Genomic DNA, 23,287 nt, shown 5'->3' on the forward strand with positions numbered 1-23,287 from the left:
CAGTAGTAGGTACTTGAAGCTAACCTTGTCCTATTTGAAAATAATGTCAAATAAATTAGATTTTTATGTTTCATGATAAAATATTTAAGATTGTGTAATTTTTTTATGATTCTCTGCCTTAAATGGCATATTCTATTAATCCATCCACCATTATCTCAAATAGAATAGAATTTCTGTAGTTATTCCATCCCATAAACTTGTATGCTAACAAAATTGAATAGTTGACCAAGAGTTGTCTGCAGCCAAGTTGGGGAAAGTGTCTTTTTAAGAATATGTGCTTTAAAAGGAAGGTATCCATAAATACCTTTAAAAAATTCTTTACAAATTTTGTTTGACTGGGCATGGTGACAAATGCCTATAACCCCAGCAACTCAGGAGGCTGAGGCAGGAGGATCACAAGTTTGAGGCCAGCCTCAGCAAATTAGCAAGGCCCAAAGCAACTTGGTGAGACTCTGTCTCAGAGGGGCCAAAAGAAAAAAATTTGACTCATTTTTTAGCATAGTTCTATCTAGTTTTGTTTTTCAAATGCTTCAATATGAGTAATACACATTTAGTAAAATGGCAAAAATCAACATTTTGTTTTCCTGTGAAAATTTTCTTCTATAAATGGTGGCTGTTTCTCGGTATCAGGTGATACAAGATGATTGATTTTTCAAGTTCCAGGATGTTCAAAATTGTAGACATAAAATTGGGATAATAAACTATCCTGACTTTAGACATGAACAGGTAGTTTTATAAAGTAATCTTAGTGGTGACAACAAGAAGTTTAGAAAATTAAAAATGTTAACAGTGCTCTTGTGTCGGACTCCCTGTTCTCCACGCTGCGGGTCCGAGTGTCCAGATTCTCGGGGTCTGGTGGCACCTGCTGCTCTCAGCGTCCCTAGCTTTTCAGGGCTCCAGGTGCAGGCACGTCGGGCAAGCAGCTATTTAAGATGTTCATCGTGCCACATGGATCTGGCCTGCACCCACAAGGTAGAGCAGCTGACTAATGCCCTCCCTAAAGAATATCTGCTTTCTGGAGATGGATGTACCCCTGGAGGTATCCAGCAAGTCAGCTGCCCTGGCCATCCTCAGACTCTAAGAGGAAGCTTAAAGTCATCACCTCTCTTTTCTCTGGGTTGTTCTTCTCTTCCCATTAAGGTTTTTTCTTTTTAATTTTTTTTTTGGGGTACCAGGAATTGAACTCAGGGGCACTTGATCACTGAGCCACATCCCCAGCCCCATTTTGTATTTTATTTAGAACAGGGTCTCACTGAGTTGCTTAGTGCCTCACTTTTGCTGAGGCTGACTTGGAACTCGCCATCCTCCTGCCTCAGCCTCCTGAGCTTCTGCGATTACATGTATGTGCCATGATGCTGGCCTATTTTTAATTTTGTAAAAGCATACCAAACTGATTTTTTAGATCCTCTCTTGCATCAGCAGCAAAAGACTAGATAACCCTTTATTACCTGTGAATGGTACATTTGTTGAACAAATGAAGTAGTTTGCACGTCTCAACAGACTTGTGTGTGCTGATGACCCGAGTGAGGAGAGGCACGTGGGCTGCGTTCACGGAGCAGCGGGGTGTAACATGGGCGAGATGCAGTCACTGGCCCTGCTGGACGTGGCTGCAGGCCCTTATGCCTCTCCCTCTTTTCCACCCACGAGAGCTCCTTCTTCTGAGCCCTTTGTCTGGGTCTCCACCATCCAGTAGTATTCAGTAGGCTCCTCCATGCCGGATACTGGTAGGCTTCATCCCCTTAAATGAGTGTGAACGTGGAATTTGAAGGATAGGCTTCTGTGCGACATTGCCCTGTCCCAGGAGGAGTAATCTGGTGATGCATGATTTGGGTCCTCTCTCTTCCTCAGTTGAGTAAGCTAATTAGATCAGGCCCACATTTGTGTTGGCAAGCTCTTTAAAACAAGAGGTAAATCAGCGCTCCCTTGTGCTGAGAGATGCTATCAGACTTGGGCTCTGTCCTATTAACCATTAGTGGGTTCTTTATCTTGATTCTGTAAATAGCTGCTTCCTTCACACAGTGAATGTTCATGCTCTGTGATTCCCCGATGGTCACTTTTGTCATTTACTGAAGTACGCCTTTGCAATCACCAAGTGTTGCTTGGACGCAGGATGGTGCCATGTGATGCTTGGCTTTGTGCTACTGTTGGTTAGATTTTTTTTTTAAAAAATGCTTTAAAATTAAGTAACTGCACCAAATACTTGACAAAATCCACAGAAATCAAAATATAAACAGTGGATTGTGAGATGTGACTTGTCTCTCCCAAGATTCATTGTTTGGTAAGTTCTCTTAATTTTTCCTTCACAGTGTCTTTGAGCAGGATGCGGGTGGTGCATGCCTGTGATTCGTGACTTCGTGACTCAGGAGGCTGAGGCAGGAGGAGGGCAAGTTCAGGGCCAGCCTCAGCCATTCAGTGAAACCCTGTCTTGAGACAAAAATAAAAAAGGGCTGGAGCTCAGTGGTACACACACACACATACACTTTTTTTTTTTAAACAAAAATTTTAAATGTATTTTTTGTTCTAATTAGTCATACATGACTACACACACGTTTTTGATTTGTCCCTCTCTGTGTTCTCTCTGCTGTCGCCTGGCACAGTCTCCCGTCAACACAACACCTGCTTTGTTTATAATACGTTCTGTCTCTCTCCCTGCTCTTTCTTGCCTCGTGCCAGCTTATCCCATGCCTTTCTGTGCCAGACTGGTTTCCTTACATTCCTCTTTTGCCCTCTTAACTACTTTGCCTAGAATTTCTCAGGAGCTTTCAGTTGCCTAATGAATTGGAGCTTAGCTCCCTTGCCTGGCTTTCATTACCTGGTTCCTGTCCTTTCCAGAGTGAATTGTGTGCCCAGGTCGGGGTGTTTATGCCCACGCACGATGGTGCCATGATGAAGCGCCTGGGCCCCTGAGTCAGGTTTGCTTGGCATCAGACACTGGTTCAGCTGCATCCTGCTCCCTGTACCCGAGGTTTCTCAGCTGTACATTGGATATGTGTCAGCATTTCCTTCCTGGACTTGTGAGATGTGCATTGTATAGGTACCCGATACATAATAAGAATTTAGCAAAAAAAAGTACAGTAAAGGGTGCAGCATCACTGGTTTCACATGGCCGAAGATGCCTTTGCAATGACCGTTAGCCCTGGGTGTAGGACTTTCCTCAGGCAGGCAGGTGCTGCCCTCCACACTTTCTCATGGGAGTTTAAGAGCTCTGTGAGGAAACAACTGATAACGGCACCCATATTTCAGACGATCAAACCGAGGTATACAGAGTGTTGGAGAGACTTTTCTCTACTCAGACATCAAGTACGGTGGCAGGGTTGGGATAAGCATCTAGCAAACCCAGCCTCAGATTCTGTGCTCTTAAGATCTGTGCTGTGTATCCAAATTCTGTTGGTTTGGTGAGACCCTATCAAAAGGAACCCCCTCCAGTGCTCTGTCCTTGGCCACCCCAGCCCATAGTGATATTTTTCTGTCTGGACACCTAATGCCTTTAATAAGCAGCATAAGATAGTAATTGCTAAAGCCTTTATTGTTTTGTGCCCTTCAGTCCTGTGTATAAACTAAAACATCCTTTGATTATAATTATTACATGCTATCATTGGGAATTCCAAACATGGATACAAAAGAAGAAAATAAAATACACCTGGAAATAGCTACTATTCAGTTTATCCCCCTCGTTTTATTTATAAATACATAACCTTGTATTTATTATATATAATGTATATATACATAACGATGTATAATAATGCATAATACTGTAGGGCATATATATGTGTTATACATAGTGTCATGCCATCATGTATTTAACTTTCCATATTGCTTTTCTTACTTAATATTATAGTGTGAAAATATGCCTGTGCTATTAAATATTATTGTAAATAACCACTATAGTGAATGTAGACAATTTAATTTGCTCACTTAGTTTGTCTATAGTGGACATATTGCTTACTTCCAATTTTTAATGACTACAAATGTATCTGCAGTGAAGTATGTCAAAGGATGACCTTAAAAAAAAAAAGACCTTTGATATATATATGAAAAAATTACCTTTCAAAAGACTGTACCAAGCCTGGTGTGGTGGTGCATGCCTGTAATCCCAGTGATTCAGGAGGCTGAGGCAGGAGGGTTGCAAGTTCAAGGCTAGCCTCAGCAACTTAGGCCCTAAGCAACTTAGTGAGACCCTGTCTCAAAATAAAAAATAAAAGAAAAGGGCTGGGACTTGGGCTTAGTGGATAGCACCCTAGGGTTCAGTTCCTGATACAAAAAATGAAATAAAACAAAACTCCGACAAAACAAAACTGTACCATTTTATTTCTAAGTTGGGAGACTCCAGAGTGTTTCACAGTGCCTGTTGAGTACAAAAATTTTGGTAAGTCTTTGCTCATGTGATGAATGATACAGGGTGTGGGTCATGGTTTGAATGCATTCAACTCACAGCACTTTAGAGTAAAAGACCTGGCACTTCAAGAGACTTATGTGGTTGATTTTCAGTGGTGACTTCATGGGCTTCAAATACTTCTTAGATTTAGAACCTGGAGGAGACTGTGCGAAGCATTTACTCTAGCCTCATGACTTGATGGAAAAGAAAGTGAGACACAGAGAGGGTCAATAACTTGTCCAACCTCTAAGAGTAAGAATGAGCATTAGGTTTCCAGTTTTCAAACTCATTGATTTTTCACTGTGTCTTCCTGTTTCTCATTTTAATCTATCCACATACCTCCATCTGGCTTCACCTACAGTGAAACACAGCTCACCAAATTTGGAGGTACAGCTTATGGTGAAAGAATCAGTGTTTTCAAACTCTTTGGGATTAAGGTAAAGGGATGCTGATAACCCTAATCAGTACAGCTCTGTCACTACGTAAATCCTCCTTTCTTCTCGGGGCCTCACAGGTGCCAGTGCTAACTGAGATCACAGGAGTATGCAGATGGGGACCTGGAACATGGCCTGTCTCTCACAGACAGGCTTCAGGCTCTGCGAGGTTGTTCAGGGCCTTATGCTAACAGATTTCCTTGGGGTCAGTTTAGGAGGTGATCATCCAAGTGTCTGGCCGTGTGGTCCTTCCCTCTTCGCCCTGGAGTTGAGAAGCTCGGCTGTCTGCCCCTGGCCCCTGCACCAGTTCTCTGAGCCGTCCCCTTCCGGGTTTGGCAGTGCACAATCCTCACTGTGCTTTGCCTTTCCTTAAGGAGCACTGGCTTCCCAGGAGGGTCTGGGTGGCATGGACTAATATTTCTGTTTGTCAGTAATATGGAAAGAAAAGCAAATGCAGTAGCTTTTTACAGTTCACTTTTTTTGATATTATGATTATTAAGCTAGAAAGAGGTTAGCAGTTTCAAGGCCAGAAGCACACATTAAATTCATATCTCACCTTTATTGCCAATGGGATTGGCTAAAATTAACCAAGGCAAAACATTTCCTTACTTTTCTTAGTTTCAGAGTAACCTACCTTTATCACCCATCCTTAACCAAGAACAATGGATTTATCAGTTGATTATAAGAATTATCTTGACAAATTAAAATTTCCCAATAAAATTAAATAATCCCAAAAGAAACCTGCTGGGTGCGGTGTCACACATGTATGTGAGTCCAGCTTCAGCAACTTAGACCCTTATGCAAAAAATCGAAGCTGGGGACGCAGCTCAGTGGCAGAGCACCCCTTGGACTTAATCCCCAGTACTGAGAAAAGCAAGGAATCCTGCCCCCCAAAACCTCTCACCTTTTGGGAAAGGTGAATGCTTTAATACGATGTTTTAATGTGCTTTTGGTTGAGAGGCTTAGAAGAAGAACTTTATCCTATTTATCTTTTGGGAATATATTACGGTTGTTTTAATATCTTGGAAATGGTAGATAAAACTGGGCTTAAACTTTTGGCACAACCACTGTCTCTTACTTATTCATTTGTTCATTCATTCATTGGTTCACTCAATAAATATTTCTTAAGGCCTGTCACGTGACAAGCATGGATGTAGGCATTAAGAACACAGCACAGAACCAAGTGTCAACATTGTCATCATGGAGTTTGTAGTCTTGGGCAGCAGACGAGCTCTTCTGGGAATGCTTCCTAGTGGTGGAGGCATCTAGGCCAAGACTGGAGAAGTGAGAAGAGATCTCAGTTATCCAGGGCTGAAGACTGTCCCTTTCCACAATTGCATCTGGAAATGCCGAGGGAACGTGGGGAAGTGAGACCTTGACTTGACCAGTACTATGGACATACAAGTAAGGTGTGTTGAAAAAGGAGGAGAGGACCATGGAAATATGCAGGTTTGACAAAACAGAGACTTTCTCAAAAGCGAAACCCATTTGCTGCTTGCTTGCTCATCCATCCATTCATTCATCTGTTCATTCAGGACTGGGGATAGGACCCAGGCCCTTGGGCATGCTAGACAGATGCTCTACCACTGAGCTATACCCCGAGACCTGCTGCTCGTGCAGAGCCCAGACTTTTTTTTTTTGGTGCGGGGGGGGGGTGTGTGCTGGGGATCAAACCCAGGGCCTTGTGCTTACAAGGCAAGCACTCTACCAACTGAGCTATCTCCCCAGCCCCAGAGCCCAGACTTTGTTTCTGGGGGTGGCCAGGCCTCAAGAGCCAGGGGACATTCAGGGTCTCAGGTTCTAGTTACGAAGACATTCCCTTTGGTCCCCACTTTGTTAGCTCTAGCAGCCAGTCTCTGCCTCGCCACTTGTTCCTGAGTTTGAAAACAGTGTGGCAGGTCTGATTAGAGGGAGGATTTCTGTTCAGAATCCAGGAGGGAATAGTGTGACATGCAGTGTGCAGTCTTTTGTGATTGGCTCTATCTTGTCTCCTGAAGAACTGTCATCGAGGACTGTGGACCATCAATTTCATCCTGTATTTGTGAGAAGTGGCAGAAATACCTACGATACAGTGCAGATTCAGACCTTCTCTGCCAGTCAAGACACGCCCCTCTACTTCACTGTGTACATCGGCTCCCGGGGAGGGCTGCCCTTTGGAGTGGGGCGCGGGCTCCCAGGCAGACAAGGCCTAAGCTCTAGGATCTTCTAGTCCAGTGGTTTTGAACTTTCTTAGACATTCTTCTTTGGCTGCTTCTTTTCTTTTTTGAGCAAAATCTCCTATGGAAATCCAGGATATAAATCTGATAAAAGCAATGAATTGACATCTTAGCAAGTATTAATATTCATTACTTTTTAAATGCCTGAAGCACTGCTTCTCCCCAAAGCCCTTGGGTTCTGGTAGGCCTGGATGGAAACTAGTTAACATGATAGCTGACTTTTATTAGTGCTCAAAATGAGGAGGACGCTGTGCTGAGCACTCATCCACAGTGCCACATTTAATCTCCTTGCAGTCTCCTGAGTTGTGACATTATGGTCATCTGTATTTTGTCGATGAGGCATTAGGCTTAAAGAGACTTAATGTCATGCCCAAGGTCACGTGGCTGGTAAGGGATGAAGCTAGCACTTGGATCTGGGCTGCCCTGACTGACCAGTTGATCCCTGAATTATTAATCTGGTGGAATCACTAGGTGCCACAGGTCAGTGGCTGCACCAGCCCCAGCCCCAGGACTCGGGAATTCTGACCCCTTTGGGTTGTACCATAGTAACAACTATTTTGAAAATATCAGAGAGACATTTAATAGGTGAGCCAGTGTCCCGGAAACACAGTTCTCTTACATACTGGGTAGTGTGGGACACTTGTCCTTCCTTGCACAGAATAGCCTTTTTGTAAGGGAGATGAGTGGATGTTAAGTAGTAGTAAAAATCCCCCCTTCCTTCTCTCTTCCCTCTTACTCTACTCTTTATAATTAGAGTCCTCAAAACAGATCTTTGAAAAGTGTTTTTCTTCAATTTTATGATTTGGTGCTGGGGATCAGACCCAGGGCCTCATGCATACTAAGCACAAGATCTACCACTGAGCTGCATCCCCAACCTCTCAAGACAGTTTATTTATAAGAGAAAAAAGTGAGCAACTGGGCTAATTTATTTACCTTGTTCTCCAGATTTTTGGTATTTATTCATTTTTAGATTAACCAAATCTCCAGCAGCCTAACACAAAGGGTAAATGCTTTTCAAATGCTAATGTAAGTACATAGAGGTTTACACTTCATGTAATAGGAAAAGCCATTTTTGGGTGTTAATTGATTGGTTTGGGAATCAGAATAATAAAGGGCTGAATATTGGAAAATATGGATTGAGCATATTGAAGCAGCATTAGAGTATTTTGGTAGTTTGCCTACCAGAGGTGTTCAAAGGCTTGTAACATTTTTAAAAAAGTTATTTTAAAAATCATTTTATTTCTAAGTGCATCTAATAACCTTAAGAAGTGCAGTGTCTTCATTGATTGGTGGTACTTGTTGCAGGTCCTTCTGGGTGCAGGCTCTGACAGGGATAGCTGCGTGTAGGGCTCTGTTAGGGTCTGCACCTGGGGTGGAGAGAAAGGGGCGGGGTCCACACAGAGCGGGATGATAACCTGCCAAGTGTCATCCAAGGACTGGGTTGACCCTCCAGGGAGCTGTGATGGCCCCTCAAGAGTTGTCCTAAGTTGAAGTGAGTGGGTCACACCCAGCCTTAGGAATGTGTGGGCGGAACCTGGGCAAAGTAGCTCTCTTCAGTGGAGGGCACTTTCTGGAAAGGCTGACATCCAGTGGTACTCCTTGCCGCTCGGAGAATAAATATTTCAGTTCCCAGGGGACTTGGAGGTGGGTGGCGACATTTCCGCACCTGTTACAATGCTGTTAACTCTTGAAATTCAGTAGAAGGATAGGGGAATGTGGAAGAAGGTCACCAGAGAATCCTGGGATGATGAATGTAATGTTAGGTAGGCAGGTAGCTGTGCAAGAAGTAACCCATTAACAAATCCATTTTCCTGTGTGAATGAGTGAATGAGTGAGTGTGTGTGTGTGCGAGAGAGAGAGAGAGAGAGAGGGAGAGAGAGAGAGAGAGATACATAGAAGGTTTGGTACATAACCTGTAAAAGTAGAACCACCTTTCTTATATAGTTTGCTGATCCATGATGTGATTTATTCTAGTATTAAATTCCAAACCTGGCCAAGTCACAGATCCTTAAACTTCACACACAGGAATGTGCTCTGTATTATAATTATCCAAAGGAAAGTCTGGGACCATGTTGCATGGAATATAAGCATGCTCTGCAGAAATTTTAGGAAACCAAGAGCCAAATTGCAGACTCTGATCCACAGGGGGATGTAATGTGAGGGAAAATGTGATTAATGACCTGAATTTGTATTTAAAATTTTGCATGGTCTTACATTTTATAAAAACTGATAGAAAAGCACATATAGTTACATTTTAACTTGCTAATTTCAATTGTATACAGAAAACTGTAGAATACTTACTGGTGTTCCTCACATTACTGAACAATAGGTACCATCCATATGAAAGAGAAAACAAATTTTTTGAGCTGGCATTTTGGGTAACACATCTCTTAATAGATGGTAGTTAATAAATCTCCTCTCTTAGAACCAAGGGGCAAATGAGAATATATTAAATAATTAAGGGTTACTATTGTTTTTTTTTTTTTTTAATTTTTGCTGGCAGGATAATCAGTTTTGCTCATCTTTCTAATATCTATTAGAATTGCTAACTAGTTGGACTTTATAGCTAAGACCTTATATGAACAAAAAACACAACTTCTGTAGTGGCTGAAACCCAAGTTTATTAGACTGTGGTTTTTTAAAATTCTTTTTAGATGTACATGACAGCAGAGTGTATTTTTTGACATATTATACGTACATGGAGTCTAACTTATTGTAATTAGGATCTCATTCTTGAGGTTGTACGTCATGTGGCGTTTCACGGGTTATGTGTTCATACATGAACACATGGCAGTTGTGTCTGATTCGTTCCACCGTCTTTCCTATCCCCACCCATCTCCCTTCCTTCATTCTCCTTCATGTGATCCAGTGCACTTCTCACTCCCACCCCATTGTGTATCCACATATCATAGAGGACATTTAGCTTTGGGTTTTTTTTGGGTTTGGTTTATTTCACTTACTATGATAGAATGCAGTTCCATCCATTTACCAGCAGATGCCATATCATTCTTCTTTAAGGCTGAGTAACATTCCATTGTATGCATACCACATTTTTTTTATCCATTCATTTGTTGAAGGGCACCTAGATTGGTTCCATAGTTTAGCTACTGTGGATTGAGCTGCTCTAAACATTGATGTGGATGCATCACTGTAGGTGCTGATTTTAAGTCCTTTGGGTATAAACCGAGGAGTGGGATAGCTGGGTCAAATGGTGGTTCCGTTCCTAGTTTTCTGAGGAATCTGCATGTTTCTTTCAGCGTGGTTGCACCAATTCACAGTGCCACCAGCAGTGTGCGTCCTTTGATACATTGTGGTGGTAGCAGTACTGGTTGGCCAGTGGTCACAGCCTCCTCAAGCCATGGTCTCTCCTGTTCTCCATCTCCTTGTCTCCTTGCAAGTTGGAATTGTGGTGGTCCGAGTCCTCCGGCACTGTTCTGCCGGGAGCTGCGCTGCAGGGGATCGGATCCTACTTTACCAACACGTCTCATCGGCTTAGGTGAAGGGCCTGCTGTGGCACTCTCAGGTGTCTACTTACAGACGTGGTGTTGGCGAGGGGACGACTCCTTCCCAGCCCCTCCTGATCACGGCTGCCCACTGCCGCCTCCCCCGCCCTCAGGGCTCTGCTTCTTGCTGGCCATGTGACCAGTCCCTTTTCTATAAGTTTGAGTTTCTTCTGTAAAATGGGTATGTCAGTCCCTGCCTCACTGAGTGGGTGAGGACGGACACATGCCCGGTGTGTGGTGTCTGGCTCCAGGTGGTGCTCAAGAAATGGCAGCCCTCCTCTGTCCTGGACGTGAGGCTGCTTGCTGAGGCGAATTTCTCCCACAGTGAGCTGTTCATTCCCTGATGCCTGGGAATGGATGTTATCCTTACACCCCGCTCTGCACATTGTGGGCACTTGGATTTAATGTCTGTTGAATCACCTCATGAGTAACAAAAGGTGTGATTCCCTCCCCTCGAGAGCACTAAAGCTGTTCCTGCAGTAAGTACACCAGAGCCCATGTCACCACGGGGAGGAGAGTTAGAACAAGAGATCTAGAGAAGGACATTAATAGTCAGGTTCAAGGCAGGTGCTTAGTGGGCCCTAAATTCAGCATAATGCTTTTGATCATGGCAAATAGAGAAAAAAATATTTTTTGTTAAAATTGTGTAGGCATCCCCTTCACCTTCTGATGACAACGTACGTGCTCTTTGCCTGTGAGGCGTGGGTGGACAGTGCTGTCCTTTACCCTGAGCAGGTGGAATTAGACCTGAGGGTGTTGGTTAAATGCATCCAGCCCCTTGAGGCACTTTTGCAAGCATTGCTGAGTATGGTTGTTACTTCTTTCCACCGGATTGTACCATTACGCTGAGTAGACAGCTTCACGTGCCTAGTTATAACTAGTGCACGTAGCTAATTGGAACACTTTTGCTTTCGTAAAACTTTCATTATATGGTTATTCAGTTTAATGACTTCGAAAAGATTCTTTCTCCAGAGAGAGCCAAACTAGAATTAATTATTTTTGATCACATTTTTGGGGGGGGGGGGGTAGTGTGTTCTGCTTTGCCTCTCTTCCCCTGACCTCATAAGCTCAATTTTGGAGAGAAATCACAGGGGGATCTGTTCAGACCTTACTTGTTTGGTCCCCAGAGGCTCTGTCGCTTTGATCTCCTACTTGTGTAGCTCCTCTGATCTTTTATTCTGTAAGGTGTTTGCGTCTCGGTATGATGGATGTTTCACTGACCCCAGTAAATGGAAGAAAATTTTCTTCAGACTTTAAGTGTATTGCTTTCCTTGTTCTTTCAAAAAACACACTCTCTTCTTGGGTAAGAACGTTTTTAGAGGCATTTGCCATCAAATCAACAGAATTGTGGTCTTTAATGGAATTTGAGGCACCGAGGAATGATTTGATTGGTGAGAATTCATTTTTGTTTCTGTCCACCCTCAAAACAACAAAAACACCTCCACTCCTGTCTTCCTGGTCTTTTTCTTTTATTGAGACAAGAGTATGTGATTCCAGTGAATTCTGTACTTTGGTTTTTGTTGTTGCTTTTCTTATTTTCCTTGAAGGGGAAGGAAAACTCAAAGGTGTACAGAGTAAATTAAATTATGAGGAAAACATTCTTCGAGTTTAACGAGATGAACCATGGTTTTGGAACTGAATCTGCAAATCATGGTGATGTTGTAGAGTCTAATCCGTGATTCAGAAACTTATTAGTCACTTTGATAGACTGCTGATTTGACTAATTACCCTGAAGGCTGCTGGCTGACTGAATTGCTCAAGTCAACTAGTAATTTTGATCAAATCAACGAGTAATTATGGTTTTGTGCAGGCAATAAATATAGAATACTGATGATGTTAGACTAAAGATGTTATTGTGGAAAAATCATGTAAATATTTAATTCCAACATCATAGGAGTCCTCTTACCTTTTTCTTATTTTAAATTCTCAAAACTTGGTGGAAAAGGCCATCACAACTTTTAATAATTTTATTCTCAATGAACAACAAATAATTGTGTGAGACATTCTCTAGTGCAAAGGAAGTACTCTAGTATTTTAAATGTAACTTAATTAAGATTAAATGTATTTTTAGAAGCCCCCAGAACCAAACATGATCAGATTTAAAGTCGAAACTCTCTTTAGATTTCTAAGAGCTGCTTCTGGGTGGCTGGAAGTCACTGCCGCTAGTTTCCCTGTGGGCTGATTAGATAAAGGTTAATACCAACATGATCGGCTGTATCTGAAGCCCAGGTGCTTAAGGTTTTCTTGGCTCTTATTCTGTTATTATTCCTTCTTTTACTTGTGAAAAATGGTTCTGCAGAGCATGATGTTTATTACTGAGCTGCTGATTTTCAGTGTTTGTAGACTCTGTTTGTGGGTATAAATTTAAAATATTTTAGAAACAGATGCATGTTTACTTAATGGAAAAATCTGTCTTTAATATTACTTGAGTTGTCTCTTGGATGGTTTACCTGTATTAGATTCTTTTATATGAAAGCAGGAAACTAATGCACTTGGAACTTTCTGCAGATTTTGGTATTATTAATGTTGTGAAGCTCCCTCGGGGTGGTTATTCTGGAGAAAGCACCAGTGTTGTGTAGTGATAGTGATTTATATGTATGTCCTTGACTCCCCCTCCACCCTCACCCTCCCAAAAAATCTGAGATTGAGAGGGAGGGACGACAGTGGCTCACAAGGTGCAGGTCATCTGGAGTTGTTCTTGGGGATGTACATGTGCACTTGACTGTGTTCTTGCTTAGTCCATCTTCCAGCTGCCTCTGGTCCTGTGGGTGTCTTTGAGTCTTGCATTTGAAAACTCACATTGTTTTTGTACAGCCTGACCTCATCTGTTTTTGCAACTCAAGGAGTTGTTGGTTTCCAGCATGTGCCTTGCTAAGGGGTGTTTGGGAGTAAGTTCGAGACTTTTCATACCTTATCTTAGGCACTGAGGTTAGAACCAATCCCCAGATAAGTTGCAGTTACACTCTAATAGTGTGGGGTCTGATCATCAGTGTTTGGTAACTCCCTAAGGCATAGAATGGAGGTGCATTGTTATGGAAATATGTGTTAGTATTATATTATATAAAATCGCTTTTTGCAGAAATAAAGGGAAGTACCTCGGTTCCTCTTTGGCTTCCACACCTTCCTCACAACTCTTGCTTTTAGAAGTTAGTCACCTCTAATAGCAGGATGCTTTCGTGGGGAGCAGGAACCCCTGTGTATTCCTGCTGATTGTATTCTACCTGAAGCACCCACTCTAGGGAGAAACAGCACCAAATGCAAAATCTTCCTGGAGGAAAACTTAACTTAGAACCTGTTTTTGATCTTTCTTTGCTTTCCTTTGCCCCGCCCCCCACCCCTATGTACAACAGACATTGATACACACATTAATTTAGTGGTGAAGAGTTTTTAATTCAAGAAGTGTAGAGAGCTTGAAACCATTCAGGTTTATGCCTATCACTCCAGAGGCAAGTGTAGATGCGGGTGGGAGAGTTGTGATCTACATGCTTGCTTCTGGAGCTCGTGGATAAACTAGTACCTTCCTCCCTACAAGGACAGCCTTCGCAGGTCTGCAGCCATCCAGTCAAGGAGACATCCTGGCTGCCACATAGGAATTGCCTTATATAATCGTATCAGTTTTGCTTTTATTTTTTTGGACCAGTAGGTCGGAAGCCTTAATCCTGGATCCCCAAGCAGAATTGGAGCCTCCATGACTGTTCATTATAGTGAGTTGCCCAGGGTTTTTTCTATCATAGGGTTTCTAAAAAGGCAGCTACTGATGATTAGTATTTACAACTGTGTGCAAAGCTAAATTTGCACGTGTTTGGGGGTGTGTAAGAGCATGCACATCATATACACAAGGGGGAGAGCATGTACCTCTCAGTGAGGTACGGCACCACTCTTCAGCAGTAACTAGTCTTTTTCTAAATTCTATTTCAGAATTCCACAAGATGATGCTTGAAGGCATTGCAGCAGCCAGATCTGCTGTTAATGAGTGTAATATTTTTCTTTATTGTGGTACTGGGGATCAAACTCAGTGGTTCTTTACCACCAAGCCATATTCCCTGCCCTTTTTATTTTTTATTTTGAAACAGGGTCTCACTAAGTTGTCCAGGTTGACCTTGAACTTGGATCCTCCTGCCTCAGCCTCACTGAGATTATAGCCATGTGCACTGTGCCTGGCAGTGAATGTAATATTTTTAAAAGAGAATGTTTAAGAAATTTATTTATAGGTATATGTTGATCTTTGATTTTCAGAGCAAATCTTGGTGTGAAAGAAGAGGTTTTGCCAAGTTTTTGCAAAATATCCTAAAGGGAAATGCCAATTAAAAGAGTTGTGAGTAGTGAAACTCAAGTATAGCTACAGTCAATTGCAGTGCAGGAAGCTTTTTGTTTTTTCTTCCATCTTTCAGTCTTTGTAGTAAGCTACAATTTACTTTGACTGATTTTGTTTTTTTCTTAAAAAAAGTCCATGAAAAAATTATTGAGAACCTTTGGTGACCCCTGGAAATAGGTGGAACCTCAGCATACCTCAGATCTTGTTTGGAGAACCACTGACCTAGTCTGACAAAGAGTTTGGCAGAACATTAACTTTAAAAAATTCCTAGAGATATGAATCTCAGAGGCCAAAGGTAAATTATATAAATTTAATTTTACAAGCAATATTGGACGATAATATTAAAATAACCATTGATAATAGTGCTCCTTAAAAACAAGACTACCATTCTTCTGAATTCCTTACACTTTCCTAATACATCATTTTCCTTCATGTTCACTCCATTGAAAGTTGACAACGTGTTAACTACAGATGTGCAGCTGGCCCCGTGGATCTGCAGGTTCCACACCTGCAGGTTCAACCAACTGCAACTTAGACATGTCTGAGAAAAAAAAAAAAGTTGCAGACACAACAAAATAGAGACTTTTCCCTTGGTTTTTATTCCCTAAGCAATATGGCATAATAACTATTTACACAGCATTTAAATTGGATTAGATATTATAAGTAATCTAGAGATGATCCGAAGTCCGCAGGATGAAGGGGCTTGAGCATCTGCAGATTTTCCTGTCTTCAGGGAGTCTGGAACTGGTCCCCCAGGGATACCCAGGGACAACCCTAGTGATTTGATTTTCCTTTGTAGGTTTTGTATGACATGCCTTTCAAATATCTTGTGCTCATTATGGAGTCAAATGGCATCTTCCACTAAGTGGCCGTTCTGTCCCTATGTGCCCGTCAGGCCACAGTCATCCTGCAGCCACATTCCTTTCATATCAGACTAAGAAGAGACTTCAAGGATGCTACTGTAATTGCTGTTCTTAAGTTGGACTTAGGGACTTTCCCAATTGTTTAGGTAATTCTTTTGCTTTTATTTTTTAAATCAAAGAGTTTTTCAAAAACTTTTTTGCTAAATAGTTCATAAACATGGTACAAAATTCAAACAATGAAAAAAGGTACAGAATAAAAAGTGAGACTTGCTCCCCCTGCTGTGCCCTGGCCCCTGAGTATCCCTGTGCAGCGGCAGCCTGCTTAGCCTTCCCGCGTCTTGGTGGAGGCCCCTGTGTGTTTATAAGCAAGTGGATTAAGACATAGGAACAGGGGCTGTGCTTTGTGTGCTGTTCCGTATATCTCCTGGCTGCCCTTCCAGGTTAAGTTCATTAAGAACTGCCTCTTTTCTGAAAGTCATGACATACTATTCCATAATGTGTAAGTGCCATAATTTATATAACCAAAAAACCATTGTTGATGAATGTGTAGGAGCTTTGCAACCATTAATTATTTTTTAATTTAATTTTTACCTGTAGGTGTACACCATACCTTTATTTATTTATTTATTTAGATGTGGTGCTAAGGATCGAACCCAGTGCCTCACACATGCCAGGCAAGTGCTGTACCACTGAGCCACAACCCTAGCCCACAATCATTAACTATTTATATAGTGCTGCTCAAGATAGCATGGGAGTTGGGGAGTACCAGTGGTTAAGAGGATGTGCCTAGGGTCTGTCTTGATAGACTGTTGGACCCCACATCTGTCTGACCCTAATTAAGTATGTTCCTTTGGCTCTTTGTTATCATGAAAGTCACAAAATTCCACAGCCATCTCTTCAGTAATATCTTTGGGATCTGCACTGACATTAGCCTTGTACTTTAATTTTTTTTTTAAACCATAATACATCTTTGAGGTAACTTTCAAACTTTCTTGAAGGAGAGCAGTTGATGTACTTAATTTCTTAAATAACCTTAAAAATTAAGTTCTCAGAGAAATTTCTGGTGTGAATCTGAATGTTCATTTTGATTTTTCTTTCTCCATGTGTTCTGCTTATCATCTGGTTACGTGGAGCATGGGTGTGACCTTGTTGGCAACCTGCTCTTGTTAAATGAAGATGTAAAATATGGTGGGATTATTTCATGGCATTAACAGTGTTCTGCAGTCTTTTTCTTGCTTTGAAACATGTATTTATCAAAGCCTAAAACCATTTGAAATGTGTGTGGAGAGAGAATTTTCTTGGTGCATACCTGGTGTGTTAACCAGTGACTCACAAGTCAGTGGAACTGAATGAGATCCTGCTTTACTGGAACAATGAATTGGCCAGAATCAGACCATGGCATGTTGAGAAAGGCCCAGGAGTAGGGGCTGGTAGATGCTGGCTCCATTTGTCACCACCCAGTATTGCCATGCAACATTACCGCAAGAGAGGGAAGGAGACTGGGCCAGAGGATTAGACACAGGGAGGATTTAGGTTTAATGAGAGATCGTGTGAGGGAGTTTGACACAAAATGAATGCCCTCCACCCACTAGTTGTAATTGAAGGCACGGGGTTCGCCTCTCTTCAAGTGTTCCCAATATTTGAAGCGCCCTTACCCCTAGGTGGCACATTTACAGTAATAGACTTTATAGTCCTCAGTACCAGCCAGTTCAGGGCATTCCAACGTGCATTGTAAAACAATGAGTTTTTAACTGATAGGAAAGAAAATAAAAAAGAAAGAAAAGGGAAAACCACAACTCATCACAGAATTCTGTTGGAGTAGTTCATTTCTGTGCTGTGGATTTCTTAAGGGAAATGTTAAAAGAATACAGATTGCTCTCATTCACAAGGGGCATTCTTAGGAAGATTTGTGGACAAAGGCTCTTGTTCTTGAATGTCTGCGGATGCCCACCCCCAACAGTGAAAAGTTGCAATAAAGGGCATAAAATAACAGCTTGAGCTAGAAGAGACCCAGGAAATGCTGGGTTAGTCCTGACTACTTCTCTAAGTTTTGCCCAAGATCTCACAGCTCCTTGGAACCAGAGCTAGAACGGGAGCCCTGGGGCGCCGCCTCCTAGCTCAGAGCTCAACTTCCCACGCTGGGACCTGCAGGCTTGGAGACTGAGCTGCTAACGTAGCCCTTCCCTTTGTTCCCCACATCTCCCTGCCCAAGTTTTCCAGCCGTGTCTGTGAACCCATCCTGGTAGTAGTGGTTTAGTGCTGTGAACCCAGCTCTGGAGAGAAGGTGAGGAGGAGCCTGCCCTGTCTCTCCATCAAGGCCCGGTGTTACTTCCACTTGTGAAGGCGCCAGGGAAAGGCTCAGCTTCACTCAAGTCTTTGATCTCTGGGACTCTCCTTCCTGTGTCCTTTTTTTTAAAATTTTTTAATTTTTTTGCGGTACTGGGGATCGAACCCAGGGCCTTGCAAGCACTCTACCGACTAAGCTATCTCCCCAGCCCCCCTTCCTGTGTTCTTGACCTCACCTTCCTTCTCTTCTTTTTGCTCCATCAAGATCCTTTTTCTTGTCTCTTCCAATTCTGCATGTCTGTTGGTTTCCCCCAGTAGGCCTGCAGGTGTGGTGAGTTTACCCTGAATACAGAGTTCTCGGGACAGGTTTTCCCTGGCTCTGTACCCCTGCAGCGCGGCCATCCCGTTTCCTTCCCTTAAGGTTTTCAAAAAGAATCCACTATTGGAAGACATTATGTTTAAGTAGATGAAAGAATTGAAGAAAAGTATGAGATTATATGTTACTGAATGCTAACATGTTTATAATTTGAGCTCAATTTGCTTGTGAGAGAGGGACATGTAAAGTAGTTATTGATAGTTCAGGGAAAAAAATGTGATTTTGACACATTTATAGCTTTCCTAAATGTTACAGCTTTGTGAAGAGCCTGAAATTAGACTGGAATGAGGTTGAAGAAATTTTTACATTGAAAAAAGGTGTGATTTAGATGAACAGAATCTAAACTCTTAGTATTATATGGTACATTCTATAATTCTGTGATAAAGAAGTATATGCTTATTCTTTTTTCATAGTCAAGTGAAAGATATATGTGCCCTTTCAAAAAAAGGGCAAATAAAAATACATATGCCTCTCATGTCAGTTATCCCTGTCTCCAATAGTATCGAATAGAATTTTCTTTCTTTATTGATGGGAAGAAAATATTTCTACATGTAATATTAATGAGATATAAATGTGGCCAGTCAGTCACGTCTTTGGAAATAATATAGACATTTCTGTCTTTGCAGTGTTGAATTTGTGTGGAAATAGCAGGCTGTTATACATGTATTTTGTCTGGCCCTTTTTCCTAGCCCCTTTCTCCCAACCAGAAAACTCAGTAACCACACCACAAAGCCACATGTGACCACTGTTACAGACAGAGTCCTCTGGGTACTTTTTGGTGTTGGTGGTTTGTTTGAAGAAAGACAAAAAGCCCACTTCTTTTTGTCTATAGAGCTCTCTCTCAGGCATGGAACCTCAGGCACGTGGGTATTTATGGGAGGAGCAGGCGGATGTGTGCCCGATGGCAAGCATCACTCTAGCTGCACCCACGTTAGGCTGGGGAGAGCAGGGGGCCAGAAGGGAGGAGGGTCTGATGATGCCACGCTCAGGACTCTGGGGGCTGCCGCCTCTTTTACCTGCTCCCAGCCTTTTGCTTGGTTCTGTGCCCTGTTCTTCACTTGGTTCCTTTGGCTGTGATCTGAGGCTTAATACAGTGCCTGAAATGGCTGCAGAGTGCACAGAAGTAAAGCCTGATATGAACGCAGACAGTGCATTGGAAGCCTTGGCCTTCAATGAGGTGTAGACACCCTCTGCATCTCCTGTGAATACAGGGCTCCCGTTTGGCCCTGCGTTGTCCTGGGGACTTGCCAGAGTTCCCACACACTAATGTGGGAATGAGAGACGGAATGGAAATGCCTGGTGTTTTGGTGCCAGGGTGTGTTCAGTGGCACTTGGACTGGTAGGCTGTCTGGGCACTGGCCTTCCCTCCTCACGTTTAGCTTGACTTACCTCGTTCCTCCATTCTCTCCCAGGTCTTCTTTATGCTGGAATTTCTGTGTTCAGGTACCTATCTCTGAAGAATGATTGAATAAGCATAAACCAAATGAGAAGCCTTTTGGGTAGAGAAGACACTGATTCCTGCCAGGCATGGTGGTATACGCTCATAACCTCAGCTACTCGGGCAGCTACTGAGGCCGGAGGATTAAAGATTCAAGGCCAACCTGGGCAACTTAGCAAGGCATGTAGCTTAGTGGTAGAGCGCCCCTGGGTTCATTCCCCAATATTTCAAACAAAAATACAAAAACTAAAAACTTGTTCCTTAAGGGAACAGGGCTGGGGATTTTGTGACAGCCAGCACATAGACGAATGTAATTTCCAAGGAAGAGCCCTGGATTGGGAATCCAGAGACTTTACATTCTTTTTCCATCAAAACTAACTTCTAAGATCATGACATTGGCTGAGAGATTTATCCTGTCTGAACTACACGCTTACATCTCTGAAAAGGTTGCAGGTAAATTCTCCTTGAGAACTAACTTAAAGGATCTTAGGAGGCATCTTTTTCTGTTTTTGATTTAGAAGCAATTGGCTTGATGCATGTTCCTCTCCTACCTTTGAAGAACAATCAGAATCCTGGAGCTGGAAAGCCTCTCAGGAAGTCCTGTAGTTTTTCAACCTCTGAGATAAACTAAAACACTTTGATTTTCCTCGTTATTATGGTGACATAGTCTGAATAAAAGGCACTGGCATTTTTGCAGAAATACAGTGTTTAGGACCATGAGGAAGCTGATTCAGAGTTTCATTTTATCTCTTATCACTTGAAACAGGGCTGTGGACTTAGATGTGTGTCAGGGCTGGCCAGGTGACCTAAGCCAGGTGGGAGACTGGCAGCAGGGTCATGGGGAGTGGTAGAGACTGTGGGCAGGGGGAGTGTGTAGCCTGTGTACGGGTCGGGGGCACTCCTGTTTGTAGAGCACCAGAGGAACCCAGTAAAATATTCCTCCCAGGGCCAAAAGGCATGATTGGCAGTAGACGGTGTCTAATTGAGAACAACGCCTTTGTATTACTAGGAATGCTAGGAGGTCGAGTTTGCCAATTTTAATACTAAAATATGAGAAGCCATTTTCCTGCAGCGTGTGGTTTGCCTGGTCCTCCAGCAGGCCCTCCTCTCTGTATACCTTAATCCTCCTCTGTTCTCCTGAAGCGACTACTTCTTCCCCAGATATATTAATTCTTGCAAATTTCTTGTTCTTATGTCCTAAAAAATCTTTAAAGTTTTTTTTTTTTTTGGTAGTTGTAGATGGACAGAATACCTTTATTTTATTTGTTTATTTTTATGTGGTGCTAAGGATCTAACCCAGTACCTCACACATGATAGGCAAGTGCTCTGCCCCTGAGCTACAGCCCCAGCCCCCTTAGGAATCTTTATAAAGGTCCTTTAGTGTTGAATCATTCCTCACCCCCAGAATAACTCCTTCTGAATCTCCTCATTCTAGCCTGGGCCTTAGCTTAGGGCCCTCTTTTCTCATTTCACTGTTAGAGGGACAGCTAATCAGTGTTCTCCTGGTAATACGCTTCATAGTACTCAGTGGAGAATACCTTTTCTTTTGCCTTTTGGCGCAAGTCTGCATACTTAACTTTTATCATGCATTTTGTTTTCCAATGCTCTGACAATTGCACTTATTTTTTTTTTCTTGAACTCTTTCCAGTCTCTCCAACAAGAGAAATAATATTCTGAACTCTTCCTGGTCCTTTTCTGGGCTGATCAAGCTGGTGAGATTAACACTACAATGTTACTGCTTTTGTCAGAAAGCACCACACAGCTGGATCATGTTCAGAGTACATTCTGACCTCAATATCTCTTTTCCCTCCTGCCCCTGTCGTAGTCAGGATTTCCTCATGTTTTATCCACATAATTCATTTTTCATTTGTAAGTGCACTTCCTTGTACTTACAGCTAATAAGCACTATCTTGTTTTTGATGGATCATTTCTCTTTCTCATTTGTCAAGGTTTCTTGAAATTCTGTTGTTTCGCAGACAAGCTAGAAACCTTCACTTAGTTTAGAGTCACAAAAATGAGAATGTTTTCAACTTCATTATGACAGACATTGATTAAAAAAATATACGTGATCATATTAGGCCCAGGAGTCTGGATGCTGCATTAAGCCATTAATTTCTGTCACTATTAACTCATAGTTTGCTTAGCGTTTTAAACTCCATGAACACTTCCATAAATAGTTTCTTGCTTGATTATGGAAACTTGAGTGATTTAGAATCACAAGTTGGGGTTTGTGGTTGGTTGTAGTAGAGAGAAAAAAACCCAAATTGTTTAATTCATGCATGTAGTTTATATGCCATCATTATTTAATATTTTGAGTACCAAGGGCAGGGAAAATAGAAAAGCCCTTAGACTGAGTATAAATGTATTTTGTACTTTTTCTGTGTTGGACTTTGAGAATGTCTATCGGTCTTAAATGTGATAGCATCATAAATAGATCAACATAATGAGAAGCACTTTTTGTTCTTGTCTTTACAGATTCAGGAGGTGACCATAAAAAAGTGAAGACGTTACACTTCTAATATGATACTTGGAAGTTAGTGACTGCTTACCACATTTTCATGAAAATTAAATATGACTTAGAGGCGTCGAAGGCTTATGATGTCATCAGTTTCGACAGAAAGCAGACTCCAGCAGGCTGTGAGCCTGCAGGGAGTTGACCCCGAAACATGCATGATTGTGTTTAAAAACCACTGGGCACAGGTAATGTATGCACTGGACCTTCCCTCCTGGTCTCAGTGGCCCAAGACCTCCATCACCCTGGACCAGGATTTCCTGTGTCTGTGGCAGATAACCAGGTTTCCAAAAGCAGAGGGAGGGAAACCTTTCAGATGGGAAGAAAAGGAACTTTCCCTTCCTCTTACTTGGAACAGGTATCTGGTTAAATCTCTGGTTTTTACAAAAGCAGTGAGGGAACATCCTTAGATGTTTTTTTGAAAAACAGAAGTTGTTCCTCAAAGTGACTTTTACATCACTTTGCAATATACTTGACCATAATTACTTTCCCTTTCCTTTCCCACTTCCCTGCTGATTTCCATCTAGTCCTTAAACTCTGATAATACTAAAGCATCTTCTTAAGCATTTACCGAGTACTGTGTTGAGTATTTACATCATTTAATCTTCACAAACCTCTAAGGTAGTTGGTATTAACTTTCTTATTTTACATATGAGGGAATGGAAAATTACAGAGGTTAAATAACATGCTCGAGGTTATTCAACTAGTGAGGTTCCCAGCCAGCTCCTGGACCTCTGTCCCTTGACTCCAGAGTCCATGGATGTAACCTCAGTGTTCTCCCTTTTTTGGGCAATTTACATTCCATGTACTTTAAGGAAGGGAGATGTCCTGAATATCTGTCTCTTTCATCCCAAAGTTGATTATAAAAGTTTGGGTTTTTTTCCATGATTCATTGTGTCTTCTCTGACTCCTCTCTGATCTGCTGGTGTGGTCAAGTAAGGGCTGAATGTTGAGAAAATTTACCAGCCT

The 23,287-nt window shown here is 42.1% G+C and overlaps 1 protein-coding gene across 6 annotated transcripts in view; it reads left to right on the forward strand.

Annotated features, from left to right (window-relative positions):
• Window positions 1-23,287, forward strand: part of FHIP1A (FHF complex subunit HOOK interacting protein 1A) — a 294,902-nt gene that overhangs the window by 125,771 nt on the left and 145,844 nt on the right. For all 6 annotated transcript variants that reach the window (XM_079154187.1, XM_079154189.1, XM_079154186.1 and 3 more), the window contains one exon: window positions 22,282-22,506. In XM_079154187.1, coding sequence (XP_079010313.1) covers window positions 22,402-22,506 — 105 coding nt within the window. In that variant the 5' untranslated portion in view covers window positions 22,282-22,401. The remainder of the gene's footprint in view (window positions 1-22,281; window positions 22,507-23,287) is intronic.

This window comes from Sciurus vulgaris (assembly GCF_902686455.1).
Source record: "Sciurus vulgaris genome assembly, chromosome: 9".
Lineage (NCBI taxonomy): Eukaryota > Metazoa > Chordata > Mammalia > Rodentia > Sciuridae > Sciurus > Sciurus vulgaris.